Source organism: Notamacropus eugenii, chromosome 1 (assembly GCF_028372415.1).
Source record: "Notamacropus eugenii isolate mMacEug1 chromosome 1, mMacEug1.pri_v2, whole genome shotgun sequence".
Lineage (NCBI taxonomy): Eukaryota > Metazoa > Chordata > Mammalia > Diprotodontia > Macropodidae > Notamacropus > Notamacropus eugenii.
The window spans coordinates 473,929,050-473,946,338 of NC_092872.1; the positions used below are offsets into that span (position 1 = coordinate 473,929,050).

At 37.2% G+C, this 17,289-nt stretch overlaps 1 protein-coding gene across 1 annotated transcript; it reads right to left on the minus strand.

Moving 5' to 3' along the window:
• Positions 1-1,419: 1,419 nt before the first annotated feature.
• Positions 1,420-17,289, minus strand: NUDT21 (nudix hydrolase 21). The gene is made up of 7 exons (XM_072632292.1): positions 16,928-17,289; positions 11,836-12,036; positions 8,191-8,254; positions 7,214-7,303; positions 3,272-3,347; positions 2,405-2,519; positions 1,420-1,706 (listed from the first exon to the last, which is right to left on the minus strand). The coding sequence occupies exons 1-7, from the start codon at positions 17,041-17,043 to the stop codon at positions 1,685-1,687; spliced, it is 684 nt and encodes a 227-aa protein (XP_072488393.1). The 5' UTR covers positions 17,044-17,289; the 3' UTR covers positions 1,420-1,684.

Genomic DNA, 17,289 nt, shown 5'->3' on the forward strand with positions numbered 1-17,289 from the left:
ACATACTGATGTCATCCAAAAGTCAGACCAATAACTCCTAAATGACTAATTAAATGGATGAATGGCACCATCTGGTCATAATAGCAAATAAACATGATCAAGGTTTCAGGTGATATTCCAGTCTATGAAAGCACATTTAGTTAGCATAGCCTCAGCTCAATTCTACAGTACTCTTCTGAAAATCAGTATATCAATTTAAGCAAAAAGCAAGTAAAAATGCATTGCTTTTCAACTATAGACAAGAGAATTTAGGAATAATGCTTAATTCCCACATGTGGGATTATTTAACAGATAATTACTGTACTAGGTATCAGAGATAATTAGGGACCCAAGAGAATTCATTTATAAGATCAATTTACTGCTGTATATTGATTTTATACCTAATTATATAAACTTTAAGCTATCAGTTATAAAAATTAGCTCTTGATTCCATTCCATTAAAGCCCATTATCAATAATTTCTATATTAAAATTTTAATTACATAAACACATCTTAAAAAATCAGAAATTATTAATTTGTATTTGGAGAAATTCCTTCATTCATAAAACTTCTCCAAATAAATTTAAACTTAATTCGGCAGATTTTAAAGTCTTCATTTGGGGGGTGTATTTTTACTTATATATATATATATATATATAAAAAGTTAGCTTTTGTCCTTTCTTCACTGCTAAATTATTTTGGATTACAAAAAATATTTTGAATGAACTTTTCAGTGTTAATATCCATGACTATGTTCTCATCAATTTACACACACACACACACACACACACACACACACACACACACACACACACACACACACTCACACTCTCTCTCTCTCTCTCTCTCTCTCTCTCTCTCACATTCTTTAGGTTAACATTTATGACGTTATATCCATGTCTCAGAGTACCAAAACAGCCAGTGAATAAAACCATGAAAATCATGTACTTAAAGGGTGTCAATTAACCATTATAGATCAATGTTTTTACTAAAGTTTTAAAAATACTTTGTAAAGACAGGTCCATATCAAATGGCATGTTTTTATATTAAACAAAATATCCTACATATAGACTTACCTTTCCATTAAATAAAAAACTGAAGAGTAGTCTCTCATTTTAGACCACCCATATCTTGACTTTGAAACACAGTCTCACCAATTTCCAAACAAATATTTGAGGGTCCCTATTTTTCTGAAGAATCCTTAGAATCCACGTGAGGAGGCCTAGATCTCAGAAGTAACTAAAGGATCTCATCATCAATCTAAAACATGATTATGCTTCAAGAACCCTTACAATGATATTACAACAGGGGCCACTGTACTTTGGTACACTAAATCTCCAGCTTTCCATTAATAACCACCAGACTAAAAGGAAATATTATGATCCTCACCTGTAAGGATTTTAAAAAAAAATTTAATATGAAGTAAAAAACGCGAATAGAAACAGGTCCACTTTGTTTAATGTTGTACAAAAAGTATGGGTAGAACCAAAAGTGAAATATACATTATCACATTTGTTTACACCACTATCTAGAACAGTTCTTCAGATTCACTTTACTATGCAAACAATATAAAGTATGAGGCAATTTGGGGAAAAATAAGGGAGAAAATGCGAACAAAAAGAAACTTCCTATTCTGTTTATTCTTCTACATTGTATAGCTGTGCTCACAGAGACGGCTTCTTTTACTCTTCCACGGCTCAGGCATTCAGTTGTAAATAAAATTGAACCTGAATTTTTTTTAAAAGAGAAAAAAAATTTTTATTTTTATTTTTTTATTAATGGGATAATTTTTATAGATCATTACTTTAAAAAGCAAAGTAACAGCTGATATTCAATATCACAAAAAAAAACAGTAAAGCAGACAGGCATAGAGAAACCCAGAACCTAGCTCACTATTTATTATGCTGTCTGTAATAGAGGGGTAACATACCAAGCATAGTCAAAGAAGTTCAACACTCTACTTTTTTTCCCCTACATTTGTACCCCAACATACTCCAACAAGATCTCTTAGTATCCTCTTCTTCTGATAAAGGACTTGAATACAAGTAATTCAGTCAAGTATTACTTCAAAATTTGCAAAATTTCAGTACCAGAATGGCTGACAGCATGTTTACAGAAGTATTTGTTTCCCTACAATTCGCTTGCATACAATTTTGCTTGCATACGTATCTAGCTGTAATACCACATGAAGTCAAAAGCTTTTCATCTGGAGCTCACCATGCCTTAATTGCCCCAAGCTATCTCTTTGGTTAAGCTGTTTATGCAATCCTAAATGTGATTACCTGGATTTCTTACTGATTTTAAAATATCATTTCTAAAATAAAAATGCACCAGAATCCAGAAAATGACTGCTTCTTGACCTTTTCAGAACATTCTAGGTCTTCAATATACATCAATGTATTATGATACTCTTGACATTCTTTACCTGCTCAAAAGCTGAGGAAGGCTGGAAATGATAGGTCCATATCCTGGTGCATTGTCATATAATTCAAACAATGGCGCAGCTACCAGTTTGTAATTTTTAGGGACTGCAAACAAGGCTAAAATTAAACAAAGAAATTAATCTTTCCAATTTTTTTTTTAAATAACACAATTGCAATTGACAGCATAATGTTTTTTAACATTTTCAAAATTAGTTTCTTGTTGGTTTCTTCTTAATGAAATTACAAAGATCTCAAAAACATTTTGGGGAAACGATTATGAAAATCTACTTCAATGACTTCATTTAAGGAATATCCTTTTATTTATTCCTTTTAAACTAACTGCCCTTATAGAACACTAATATCAACTTGAGGCACCCATTCATTTTTTAAAATTCTGGCAATCTATGTGAATTACACCCCTGTGATTTTTCTTGAAATCATAATCCTCAAAATGGATTAAAAAACTAAGGAACAATGCAGTTTATGAAAATCAATACTGATGTCTAAACAATTGCAGAGCCCAAGCTATGAGATGTGTACTCAGTGCTTAGTCAATTTCAAAGTAATCTGTATTTAGACCCAGCTACTTTAACTTTTCCTTCTACTATACTTTATGACTGGCAGGTGTGCAGCAGTGGATAGAGAATTGGCTTCAGAGGAAGTCACACCTCTGATACCTCAAGTTCAGTCAATCTTTCAGTATATTAACAAACAATATATAATTAGTATACGTGTTAAGTAGATAATTCCTTTAATGTCAAATTGATGCCTTGAAATTACCAAATCTTTCAGTTTTCTTCAAAGTTCTAAACAACTTTTTAAAAAACTAAAATAAAATATTCTGAGTCTTAGTAGTAAAACTATCTTACCTTTTTCTTGAAGCTGAACCAAAAAGAGTTTTTTGTGCTCTTTAGGCTTTGTAATATGTGCTGGAATATATGGGTACTAAAACAATAAAAGAGAATTAAAAATAAATCACTAAAAGTACCTGAATATGTAGTAGATTCCAGACTTCATAAAAAGGATAAAATTTTTAATTACTTTTAAGTAAAACTAGATTTAAAAAACAAATCTATGACTTCCCCTCCTCCATCACAAAATTAAATTTTCCAAAATTCTGATGTGCTTATTTTAAAATGTCTTCATGAAGTAGCCATTTATCAGAAAATTACACAAGGACACAAAAAAAGTTTTAGATCTTGATGATTCCCTATAGATCATCTGATGTATCCATCTTCATTTTACAAATACGGAAACTGAGATTTAAAATTATTGGCTCAAGTTCACAAAACTGAACATATGTGAGCCTGTGGTTAAAAAAAAAAAAAGCTTTATTGAGGCAGCAGGACATAGTGGTTAGAGTTGGCCTTAGAGTCAGAAGACCTAAGTTTAAGTCCCTCTCCTGTAACAGTCTGGTTGTGTGACCCAGGACAAATCATTTAACCTTTTGTCCCCCCAAGTAACTTAAGACTGAATTGTACTAGGAGAGAAATTCCTCACAGGGGTACTCTCATACTGTTAAAAATACAGATCTCAGACCCCCTAAAGTATATTTTACCCAAAGTTATCCCCACTTTGCAGTAATCTAAGGCAAACTGATTCTATCCATTAAGCAAATGAGCAATGACAGAAAGATAGAGATGGGTGAAAAGATGGTTTTACCAACTGAAGGTTTAAAAAAAAGATTCAAAAGTTCATATACATAGATGCAACTATAAATCATGGCCAATGAAAAGTGGCCTGTCTCCTATCTATCTCCCTCAGACTACATATTTATCCTTTTACAGTAGTTTCCTCCCTGACAACTTTTTACCTGATTTCACTTGTAGAAAAATATTCTATGGGGAAAGATATAGACAAGGCAGAATAGTATACATACCATGCACTCTTAGGAACTAGACAATATACTAAAGTACATATTGCTAGTTTGAACTTAAGCTCAATACTCTAAGGCCAAACCTTTCCACTTCTTGTCTTTTGACCTTTCTGACATCTCTAATTTTCTCAGGGAATTTTCATTAATTAAACAAAACTAAGCCATCACTCTTTAAAGATCTTCAGAATTTTAAAGTATATTTCTGTATGAAAAGAATTTAAGGGGAATTTCTATATGTAAATTTAGACAATACTTTTCTTCTTAAGCTTTCATTTCCACTTTCTTGAGTACAAGATATACAATTGATATTATATATAGCAAGTCTCAATGTGTAATATCATTAGCATATTTAGGAAGTACCCTGAAGGCTCAACCAAGATTCAGGTTTCTAAGAGACAGCAAAAGTTAAATTTCCACAGAAGTTATTATTAGTTGATGAAGTCATTGAGAATAAGTCAGATAATAAGGTTAGCAGACTGCAGGCGGACTCAACCAATCAGGAGACAAACTGCAGAAAATTACAAAGTTTTTGATAAAGGAACCAAATCTACAGCTAAGCTGAAACTAGCCAGGGAAAATGACCTAGAGTTACCTGGGGAAGGCTTTTCTTCACTGTGCTTGCTTAATGAACCTCATGTATATGAGAAGACGCACCCCGCATAAAATTATCCATCCATTTTCTGATCATGGGTCCTATGTTAAAACATGTTGGGGGGAAGGGGAATCATAGCAGGGGTAGTTACATAATGGGCATGTAGAGAAGATGGTGACCTAATGGAGAATGGACCAATCCATCTCCTGATGGGAGAATCTGTCCTGAATTAACAGTTGGTATAAAACCAATCTCGTTTCTGTATCTGATACTCCCTCCTCCTGAAAAAAGTGTTGGGATCCGCTTTAGCCAAAGTGTTCAATTCCTCTGAACTCTGCTGTGATAAGTTTTCCTTGTTACATATTAAGTGTCAAGCATGTTTCTAAAAGGTTTTAAGGAACTCTTTCTTTAATCAGGTACAAGATAAACATGTCAAGATTTCCTTACTAGAAAAGTTTACCCTATCTCCCACTCTGCAAAATCTGACAAACTACTACTTTTGAACAGAGAATTCACTAAATAGTTGCCAGTATCAAATTTCCCGTATTATCTAAAGTGGTGGGGGGTAGAGAAAGGGTTTAGTATGGAATCTCAAGAAAAATAAAACAAAATCTTAAGCCTTAGTTTTAGAGGTGAAATATCCCCAAAATAGTAAGAAAATAGGTAAGTCAAGCTTGTCTCCAAAGAAATGGGGAAATATACTTCCTTCCCTACTTTGAAGGTATGAATACTGCATATACTGGCAGAGTTGATGTGCTTATCAGTTTTAGTGAACTGCTCCCCTTCCCCTTTTAAAAATTCTTTGTTACACTGTTCTTCTGAGTCTAACTCCAGGTATGGGAAGCAAGAAAGGTGATCCGAGCTTCCATTATATGATGCCAGTAAGCTCATGAGATGCTGGTATGAACTGCATAGGTGATCTCAAGGGAAGAGTGGGAGAGCAGCTGTTCAGCATGGGCTGAGGTAGGATTCTCCGGACTCAATTTCCCCACTGACACCTGGCAGACTTTTAAGCCTGACTGAATGCAAGTGGACAATCTACTCCTGCCTGGAATAGACATGAAGTTGGGGAGATATTGTTTCCCTGCAATGTCCCTACTCTTGGTGGCAATTTCCTATAGTCAAAAGGTTTGTAAGCTTAATACCAGATCTATTCAATTATAGATTATGGATAGAGGAACATCCGAGGCTGTCTAAAATTAAGCTATTAGGCATAGGACTTTAGACCAACAACATTAAGTTAGGGTCCTTTTACTCTTAGTAATACTGTGGAGACAATTAGATCAAGAGATTGTGAAGTTAGCAACATAAATATTATCTGTATCTCAGTTGGCTTATGTTTTAAAAAAAAAAAAATTCTTTTGTGGTCCATATTGTAAATGCTTTAAAAAGAAGTATCACCTGACCAAAAAAAAAAATTCTTTGTTACAATGAATCATTGTGTAGGAGATGGTTGAGAGGCTATATAAAGGTGATGTAAAAACAAGATTTCAATATAAATTTAAAAGAAAAAAAGGCAATCTGACATTTAACTAACAGGGGAGAAATGCACACAGCATTAAACTAACTGGCTTAGCTGTTTCAAAGAAATGTTAAAGGTATGCAATTCTTTTTAAGATGAAGTTATCTCTACTTTAGTCATTTGAAAAACAAATTAGTATCCTTTGCTTTTACATTACCTAAATTTCCCGATATATCCCTCATCCACCTCCCTCCAGGCAGACATTCCTTATAATAAAGAATTTTTTTTTAATCAGCACAGTTAACCAACACATCAACCAATTCTTACATTATATATGGTATTCCACACCTGAAGTTCCTCCCTTCTGAAGAGGGAGGGAGGTGTCTTCTTATATTTACTTTGAAGCCAGGGTTGATCGTCACAATTTCTTGGTATTTCATTAATTTCATTCTATTTGGATTGTCGTAATCATTGTGTATCCTATTTTCTTTGTTGTGCTTACTTCACTTTGTACCAATTCATGTAAGTCTTTCTCTCCTCTTCATATATCTCCTTTCTTGCAGTACTCAACTATTCCATCATATTCATGTGCTACAACTTTGTTTGGCTATTTCCCAATCAATGGCCATTTACTGTTTCCGATTCCGAACTACCACAAAAAGTGATATTCTAAGTATTATGGTATATATGGGATCTTTCTGTTTATTACTCATCTCCTTGGATATGCCCAGCAGTGGAATCTCTAGTCCAACAGGTAAGGAGGACATTTTATTCACTTTCTCTGCACAATTTAAAACTGTGTTATAGAGTTATTTGAAAAGGGCAGAAAGAGGAACTTACATTTTGCCCCAAAACCAACAAATATAACTTAAGACACTGACCTGTGGGGGTTCAAAATTTGGTCTCCACCAGTTACCAATGCAGTCATCAATGACCCAATCTTGCAAAACACCATCTTGACGTCCCAGTATCTGTCAAAAATAAATAATTCACAGTTAGTAAAAAACTAAAACATCATGTAGGTATTCCTACATGAGGATCACTTCTTGCAACATCACTGACAGTAAATATATGATTAAAGATATTCCATACTAATGATTTGTCCTTTCTAAAGGATTTTGCCTGTTTGCTTCGTGTTGTCTGTTAATACCACAGCATTCATAATTAATTCAAACTGAATAATCCTAACTGGTTTGAGCAGGCAGTCTATTACTTGATTGAGGAGCTAATCTATTACTGTTTTCTAATTGTACAATAAAATTGTGTAGCTGGTAACCCCTTTAAGCCAGCCTACTGTCTAAATGAGATTTTCCCCAGAATTCATTAATTAGTTTCTTTTACCCATGGCTTCTATAAATTGGTCATTTCAGCTTGTATAAACAAGTGGCCATATCAATATTTTTCACTATATTCATCCACGGTGTCGTTCAGGTACGTTAAAGAACTTCTGCCCAAACAACACAGAAATACTCTTCTTCATTTTATAAAACAACTACTCTGTTATTCTTATGATCCTTTTTCTTACACAAAACCCCAAGCTTGAACAAGTTCTAAGAATCACACTGTCCTGTATATTTTTGTCATAAAGCATTCAGCATCTGACACTAGAATGATTCTTTTAAAAGGTAAGAAATTTAGAATCACAATAACTATTGAGAGAGATAATGCAAAGGATAAAGATTTTTTAAAAATCCACGATCTGCTATAATTTCTGTGGTTAAATTTTAATCAATGAAAACTAACACTTCAATGAGACAAGCAAATAAACTCCAAATAAATCTAAGTCAATTTATACATGAATGATCCCAATTATTCACCAGAGTATCTGTATCAAAATAGTGAAGTAAAAGAAAAATACCTCTGTCATTAAACGCTTGAGTCCTTCTACTTCATCTTCTCCTGGATTAAGTTCACCACCAGGTCTGTGAAATGATAGTCAATTGTATAAAATTTTAACAAAAACGTTGCACCATTTGTCTTGTCCAAGAAATCCAAGAGTGAAATTTTAATTTCCAAATAAAATATGCCAATATTTCAAATACCATGCCTTAAAATATTCAGAAGAATATTGTGAAAAAGCTACAGTCTTAATACCTACTTATCTCCTTCATTCTGGTCTAAATTTGCCAAGGTAAACCTTACCTTATTCATCCCTTGATCCCATCTTCCTTCAGACTTCTCAAGGCAGATATCCCTTCCCTACCCCACCCTCTCCTGATTAGCCTTAATCTCTTTCTACCAGTAGCTGCCTGGCTACTTGGAAATGTGCACCTGGCTCTCCCATTCTCAAAACTCACTTGATCTAATCTTGTTACTAGCAACTATCCTGTATTTCTACTTCCTTTCTTGGCTAAATAACTGAGATGAAATAATTAGGTAACTCCCACTCCACTCGTTTTCTTCTAAATCAGGGGTGGGAAACCTGTGGTCATCAAGGTCAAGGGCCACACTTGAGGATCTTGAGGGCCACATGTGGCCTTGAGGCCAAAAGTCCCCCCCATCCCTGTTCTAAATCCTCTGTACTGTGGCCTGCAGTCTTACCATTTAATTGAAATGGGCCCTCTCTAAACCTCCTTACTGCAAAATCTAAAGGCCTTTTCTCTATGTGTATCTATCTTAATCTCAATGTGGCATTTGGCATTACTAATCCTTTTCTCCACCTAGACACACTAGCCTCTCCAGATTTTCATGACACTGCTCTCTCTTGGTTCTCTTAAACTGTCCACATGATCCTTCTCAGTCTCCTTTGCTCGTTCTTCATGCCACATCTGCTAAACAGCAATGCTCTCCAAGGCTCTGTCCTTTCTCTCTATGCTTTCTCATTTGGTGATCACAGTTCAATTATCTTCTCTATGTAAACAATTCCCAGAACCATACAGACTGTCTCAAAAGCCTTAGTTTGGCTTTAAGATTTAACGTTTTAAGCTATTCATAACTTTAAGCTGCACTAAGACTTTTGGAACATCCTGAAAATCCAGACCTAGCATCTCCACAGTTTTGCATCATTAACTGCCTTTTGGACAACTTGAATCAGGTGCTCCCTAGGCATCTTCAAGTCAACATGCTCAAAATGTAACTCCTTACCTTTCTTGTAAAACTCACCAGACTTCCCAACTTCCCTATTTCTTTTGAGGACATCATCATTTCTCCATCATGCTTGCAACTTTGGTGTTATCCTTTATTCCTCACTTTCGCACACTTCACATACCCAATCCATCGACAAATTTTGTCATTTCTACCTAACATCTCTGTATTTGTCCCCTTCTCTCCATTCCCATAGTTATCATCATTTCATCCCATCAATTGCTCTCCAACTGGTCTCCCTGCCTTAAATCTCTCCTACTCCAATTTATTTTCCATTTCACAGCCAAAGTGGTTTTTCTCTTTTTCTTTGTACTTAGTAGCATTTTATTTTTTTTACAATTACAGGTAAAGATAGTTTTTAATATTCATTTTTCTAAGATTTTGAGTTTTAATTTTTTCTCCCTTTCCTCCCTTTTTCTTCCCATGACAGCAAGCAATCTGATACAGGTTATACATGTACAATCATGTTTAACACATTTACACATTGGTTGGTTGTCCTTCATTCTCGAGAAGGACCAAAATGACATCACTATAGAGCCAAGTTATGTATCCAACAGTGGCTGATCAGACCAATACAAGGTACTACCACAAGTCAGGCACAAATAGTCCATGTGAACATTTGGAGTTGACTTTCTAAATTTGCACATCGTGAGTTTCTTTTGAGTTATTTCAATTCTGCTTTGCTCATAGAGTACAGTACTGTCTCTGATGTGGGTATGCCATGCTGAGCAGTCATAGTTTCACATTAGTCATGTGAGGAAAGAATCAGAACAAAAGGGAAAAACCATGAGAAAGAAAAAACAAAAAAAGTGAAAATAGTCTGCTTCGATCTGCATTCAGACTCCATAGTTCTTTCTCTGGATGTGGACAGCATTTTCCATCACGTCTTTTAGAACTGTCTTAGATATCACTGTATTGCTGAGAAGAGCCAAGTCTACCATAGTTGGTCATCACACAATGTTGCTATTACCGCTCTCCTGGTTCTGCTCATTTCACTCAGCATCAATTCATGTAAGTCTTTCCAGGTTTTTCTGAAATCTGCCTGCTCATCATTTCTTACAGCACACTAAAATTCCACTACTTTCGTATACCACAACTTGTTCAGCCATTCCCCAAATGATGGGTTATCACCTCATTTTCCAATTCTTTGCAAAGTGGTTTTTCTAAAGCATAGGTCTGATCACCTCACTCCCATTGCTCAATGAGCTCTACTGTCTCCTTATTAGCTCCAGTATCAACTACTTGCATTTCCTCAAGTAAGCCACATCTCCCATCTCTATGCCTTTGGATGGACTATCTCCCATGCCTTGAACTCTCTCCTACCTGTCTACCTCTACCTACTGGTTTCCCTTCAGGACACAGTTTAAATCTGACTTTCAGCAGGAGGGCCTTCTCAATCTCCCAGATGTTAGTGCCTTGCCCTCCCATATTACATTTCACATACCCTGAAAAGATCTCATAGGTACCTATTATTCACATTCCTGTATCTTCCCCAAAAGAAGGTATGCTTGTTGAGGGTAGACTGTTTTTGCCTTTGTTTCCCCAACATTTAGCAGTGCCTAGCACACAGTAAGTGCTTAACAAATGCTTACTGACTACCTCTTTAGGAGTTGAAATAAGCTTGAGTCAAACTCAAAATAATTTAATTTTAAGGGTTTTAAAATCAATAATCTTTGATTCTAGAAAGCTGAACATTCAATGGCAACAAAAAATGAACATTCTGGCACTGAAATACTTATTCAAACAAATCTCATTATGTATGTCAGCCTTCCAAATAAAAATCTATCTACCAGACATTTGCCCACCCCATTCTTTCTCACTTGAGGATACAATGACAAGCAGAAAAACAGTTTAAGGAAAACAGAGAATAGTGAAGCTGCTGTTCATTGGCTCCATTCTTTCACTGCATTGTAATATGGCTCCAAGAATCCTCAATAGTACCTTTCCTTCTAGCATGGGCAGATTGAATAGTTACTGGCCAAACATATATTTTCATGAGGAATGAAAGATTATCAACCTAAATAGTAAAAGTAAACTTTTGTTAACAAATAGTATAAGCAAAATCCTACGATGTTTAAGGGGAGAAGGGGAAGAGACCATTCATCTTTAGCTCGAAATATCAACTGTTCACATATAAAGTAATGCAATTAAGTATAGTGATTAAATTTGGAAAAATCCATTTTAAAGAAGTTCAATATGGCTGAATTTCTAACACTGGTAATAAACAGAAATGAATATCTGCTATTTAAAAAGCAGGGCAGTAGAAAAGGACTGGGGTCTTCCATCTAAAAATAGTAATAATTAGCCATTTTGTTGAAGGAAAATAATTTCATTTAATCATAAGTGCTAATACTTTATAAGTTGCATTATATAGTAGTTTCGATAAAGGCAACTTCATTATCAATTTTCAAACACTTACAGTTTGAAAAAAGTTGTGCCCAGTTGCAGAAGTAACACATGGGGTAACCGGTGCTCATGCACAATCAGAACACCCTCTACAGTCCGCCTCATTCCAATCTTGTCAAATTCTTCCCTCATTCGCTGAAATCGAGCTGCAACAGAGCTGTCCTTTTCATAAAGGGGTTCTTTTGTACCAAAGGTATAATTTGTAAGTGGATACCTGCAAACAAAATGAAGTGCATAATAACCTGGAAATGATAGATCACACAATCACAATCACAACAATCTACTATTAGATTGTAAACTTTCGTGGCATCCAACATAATACTTAATTAAAAACTGGCTTTCCATATGACTTTAAGGTTTGCAAATGTTAAAATTGCATTAACATTCCCTATAACCATACTATGAAGCAGATTCTAAAAACCTTGAAAATGAAGCTCAGGGACATTAAGTGACTGGCATAGCTAGTGTCAGATGGGACTATATGTTTCGTCACATCTGTGTGTTTATGAATATTTCTATATACATATATGCTATCATATATTCAAAAATACATTGGGACTCATGAATCCATTAGTACTGGGAAGTGTTTGTGCGGAAACTTGTTCAACCAATGCAGTTTTCTGGGACAACTCAAGAGTTTTCTGGGGGCATAGAGATTAAGTGACTTGGCCCATGGTTACACAGCTATTATGTATAAAAGGATGAATGTGACAAACACTTTCTCTTTACCATGCTATCCTTCCTGCCTCTTACTTTGTAAAAGAGTAGGTGCCAAGTACCTATTGGATACACAAACCTAAAATCCAACTCCACTGTAAAAAGCTCTCAAGTGCTACCCAAATTGTTCTGCTTAGAGATCTTCATTTAAGTGTGATGTTATAGACTACAGTACTAGTTAGTATCAGGTTTAGGAGTAATCCTACATAGGAATGTCAATCTTCTAAATAGATATTAACCAAAGACCATCCATCTCCTCCTTTTATTCTTTTATGAATTTCTCATACACATTGGGGTCAAGAAAGTACTGTGCCAAAACAGGATCATTTCCCCCCAAAAGAAACTCTCCTAACCAACTTCTCAATCACCATTTGTCTGGTGATTTTCTGCTCAGATCAAAGCATCATAAGGAGAAAATTATGACTTAAAGACCATATCCTTGGGTTTATAGCTTTTCCCCAATTTTTCACTCTAGCCACACTCTTTCCACCACATGCAATTAAGTTGATATGTACAAACGACTAACCAGAGTGATTTCAGAGTACAATTTACTTACCAGGCAAACCTTAGTGTGTCACTTTCTGTCCTTACTTCCCTTGTTCAGACCCTGGTAACTGCTGATATTTCTCTTCTTTTTCAACCCTCCTCCTACCTGGGAGGTACTCTTTCAGCCCTTTAAATACTGAACATCTTTTTCTTAGGTCTGCTCCACTGTAGCTTCAGGTTGAAATCAACAGCCAACTTCCTCACAAACTGGGTTGATATCCCTCTGTAGTCTCCTCCCCTTCCTCTCCTTAAGTACCATATCCCTAAACCCTGAAGGTTCACTCCATCAGTAGATCCATTCCTCCAGGGGTACTCTTACTGTGCTCCATCTTTGTTAATACTTTTTATTAAGACTTTTCTGAAAGGATAGCTCTCAGACCATTCTATTTTTGAATCAATTCATCCTAAATTCTCTCTCCACTTTCTGGTTTAAAGGCCATTTTGATTTTTCAGCCCTTTTGTCCCAAATTATAAACCCATTCAAAGAAGTAAGGAAATACCCAGTGGTCCAAAGGGACATCTTCCAGAGGGATGATTCACAATACAAATTAGCATCTTAAAAGAAGTGGTAATAATAGTAACAACAATGTTAGCTGTCATTTATACAGGCTTTAAGGTTTATGAAGCGTTAACTCATTTCAACTTTATAGGTCAGGGAGATAGGTGCTATCATAAGCCCAATTTTACAAATAAGGAAACTAGAAATGATTAGTTAAGTAATTTGTCCTGAGTCACATGACTAGTGTCTGAGACTAGATTTGAGTTCAGGCCTTTCTAATTCCAGGTGCAGTCCTCTATCCACTGCATCACCTAGCAACTTACAGGATGTAAAGTAGGCAAAAGTCAGGAAGATTTGGGTTCAAGTCATTCTTCTGACACAGTGATCTAGGGCAAGTCAATTTTTCAAGGCTCCCGGGCAAGAGAGAGGCCCAAATCCTTCTGCCAAATTACAGATGGGTCCTTTGCCCATGTTAAACAGCAGATGTTCAGGCAAACTTCAGAATTGTGTGGGAAAATTTAAAAAATTTAGAATCTTACAGTTTATTTTATCCTCTCTATCTGCAAGTGGCTCCTCCTCAGTCCAAGTGTTCCATATACTTTGGGGTGAATGTTTTTACCATATACATTCTCTTAAATTTACTAAAACATTCTAACAGTAGCAGGTAATACACTGTTTCCCTAATCCATAACCCTAATGCCAAAAAAGAACAAACAGAAGTATGAAACCAAACACCTTGATATTTCTAAATTAGATCATAGGCACTTTCTCACTTCAAATTAACCCTTAAATGACAGGGAAAAATAGAGCAAAATTCACTAGCGCATGTTATTTGGCTGGAGGGCTTAACACCATCTTTAGACATGACATAGCTACACTGCAAGATGTAGTCCCTACTCCTCCATGAGGTTGTCAATGTGAAAAATTAAAAATCAAAAGACAGAGCAGTTATGAAAACTATTCTTAAAAAACTTTAAGTGTTATTTTTACCTACATTCTTTTGAGGGACAACTAGGTAGAGCAATGGATTAGAATACCATGCCTTAAGATTCATCTTACTAAGCTGTGTGACCCTGGGCAAGCCTCAGTTTCTTCACCAGTAAAATAGGCTGGAAAAGGAAATGGCAAACCACTACAGTACCTTTACCAAGAAAACCTCAAATGGGGTCACAAAGAGTAGGACACAACTACTGTTGTTGAAATTCAACAACAAAAATTACTTTGAAAGGAAACAAAGGATGAAGCTTATCTTCAGTTTAGCATATTTCTTGCCCACCTAGAACAATGAAAACTTGGGTCTACTAAGCAATAAATGTTTCTGAATTTAGTCAGTGCCCAACTTTCCAACAAACTGTGTTCCAAGATTTTTAATTTTTAGAACTCAGAATGCATTTTTAATATAAATGTTGGTTGTTTCCAGGACAGCCCACAAGTCTATTTTCATAGCATCATAGTTGGAAGGTTATTAGTAAAAATTAATTGACCATACACCCACAAATTAAAGGATTAATAAACAGCTCAATTTGAATGCTTTCAAGTTTGGTGGTCTGACATAGTTCTAGGTATTATTTTCAAATTGCTGAGATAAAAATCAGCAGACTACATTTTATTTTCAGATACCAAAGACTCGTATCTTTAACCTTTAAGTTCTTTGCATGATTACCTTTCCTTTATTTCTTAACCAAATGCAAATTTGAGACCCTACTTTTTCCATCAGAAACGAATGCCTACATTTATGTCAACTTTGTAACATTCAGTAAATGACAACATGAAGAGTAATTCCCACAGAATGATATACACACTCAATGATTGGTAAAAAGGTCTGCTGCCCGTTTGTTGGTATGAGATTCCCAATGTGAATTATCTGCCTGATAGAATCTGCATTTCAAAAACTGTAACTTTAAAGTTTAAGCAAAAACCTTAAGGCATATTCATTGTGGAGAATGCATTATACATGCTTTTCTATCTCTTAGAAAAGAATGCTGTGTTTCCATAGCAACAATGCAGTACCACACAGCAACCACATGCAGTACAACGTGCTAGGATGTTGGCCTAGTGGAAAAGAGAAGCAATATCCTAGAAAGGAAAAGCAAGACAGACCTCAAGCTTCCTCCCACTTGCCAATCCAACCACATGTCTAAGCAGGGACCACTGAAAGAACCCACAATATATGGGAAGTTTGGTATATAATGGAGTTGGCTGCCAGAAGGAGACTACTATTAGTGCCTCTATCAACTAGGTGTCCAAAGAAAGGGAAGCTTTATTTTTACAGTTTTTTTTAATGGAAAAAGTCATCCCCCTTCTGAACCTCATTTTATACTAGATGTTTTACTTATCTCCAATTTATCATGTATACACTTGGTTTGTGCATAGCTGTTTTGAGTGTCATCTCCTCCATTAGACTGTGAGCTCTTGGAGAATGGTGTTTAGCACCATCTGTAGACATGAAAAATCTTCTGCCTCTCTTTGTGCTTTACACTTTGCCTGGCACAAAGCAGGTGACTTCCTGGCCCTCTAGTCTAAGATTCCCAGGTCTGTCATTTACTCCCGGTGTGAGCATCCTGCCCTGCTTTCTGCCTTATTACACCTTACACCACGGCCTCCTTACTCTTCGATCCGGTGACAATGGTTCCCAATCACTCCTCACACACACGACACGCCATCTCCCAACCCTGCGAATTTTCTCTGGCTGTCTCCTTGCAGGCAATGCTCTCCCTCCTCACCCCCGGCGCCTGGCTTTGCTGGTTCAAGTCCCAGCTAAAATCCCACCTTCTAAAGGAAGCTTTTCCAGAATCCCCAGCATTAGCCGATGCCTTCCCTACGGCTTCCTACTTCTCCAGTATATGGCTTGCTTATGGAAATTTGTTAGCACACGGTCTCCCTCGTTACAGGGTGAACTTCTCCAGAGCAGGGCCTGTCGCCTGGGCCCAGGTCCGTGCCTGGCGTACAGCTTACTGACAGACGGAAAACGTCTTCCATCTCCTGCACTGGAGATTTAAGGAACGGTAGTGTATGTATTCTCAAGTCCTTTAGAACCGTGACGCTTTGCTTGGGGGGTTCAGGGCCAGGGGGGTGGCCAGGGGCACGCCCACATGTAGAGTGAGAAGCCTAGCGCGCCAAGGAGAAGTGGAAGCGCGCCAAGCCCACGGGTGCCCGGGACTCGCGGGGGGCCAACGGCGCGCGCCTCAGGAAAAGGAGTGGGGGACGCGCTCTGGGGGAGGGAGGGAGGGAAACATCGAGGCGGCGGCCGGGATGCGCTCGTGGCGTGGAGGGAGTTGGGGCGGCGGGAAAGCAGGGGCACGTCGCGGCCCGAGGATCGGGAGGAAGGGGGGGAGTCACTCACAGGTTGATGGTGCGCTCCAGGGTGAGAGGCTTGGTCTGCTGGATGTATTTGTTCCCAAACTGGTTTACACCCCGGGGCCAGCCCGTCTGCGAACGGTTGGGTGGCACGACAGACATGCTGGCGACTGAGGGCGTGGGCGCGAGGGCTGGCAGGGGCAGACGGAAGCCGAAAGAAAAAGCTGCTTCCCCTTTGAGGCCGGATTAGAGTCCCACTTCGGCAACCGCTACCGCCATTAACATGGAGGCGCCAGAGAAGGAGGCGGACGCTCACCGGAAGTGCTTTCTGACCTATCCTTCCTCAGCGTCGGGCTATTGCCTCGAATCACAGAAGGGAACTAGTCTCCTTCTCCAGAGCGGCGCGTG

Bases quoted from the DNA above. Each gene is read 5' to 3' on its own strand.
- NUDT21 (XM_072632292.1), bottom strand. From the start codon at position 17,043: ATGTCTGTCGTGCCACCCAACCGTTCGCAGACGGGCTGGCCCCGGGGT. The intron at 12,037-16,927 runs GTGAGTGACTCC...TTTTGTTTGCAG, and splicing joins CTGGAGCGCACCATCAACCT to GTATCCACTTACAAATTATA. The intron at 1,707-2,404 runs GTAAAGAATGTC...AAAAAAATTCAG, and splicing joins CTTCCTCAGCTTTTGAGCAG to GTTCAATTTTATTTACAACT.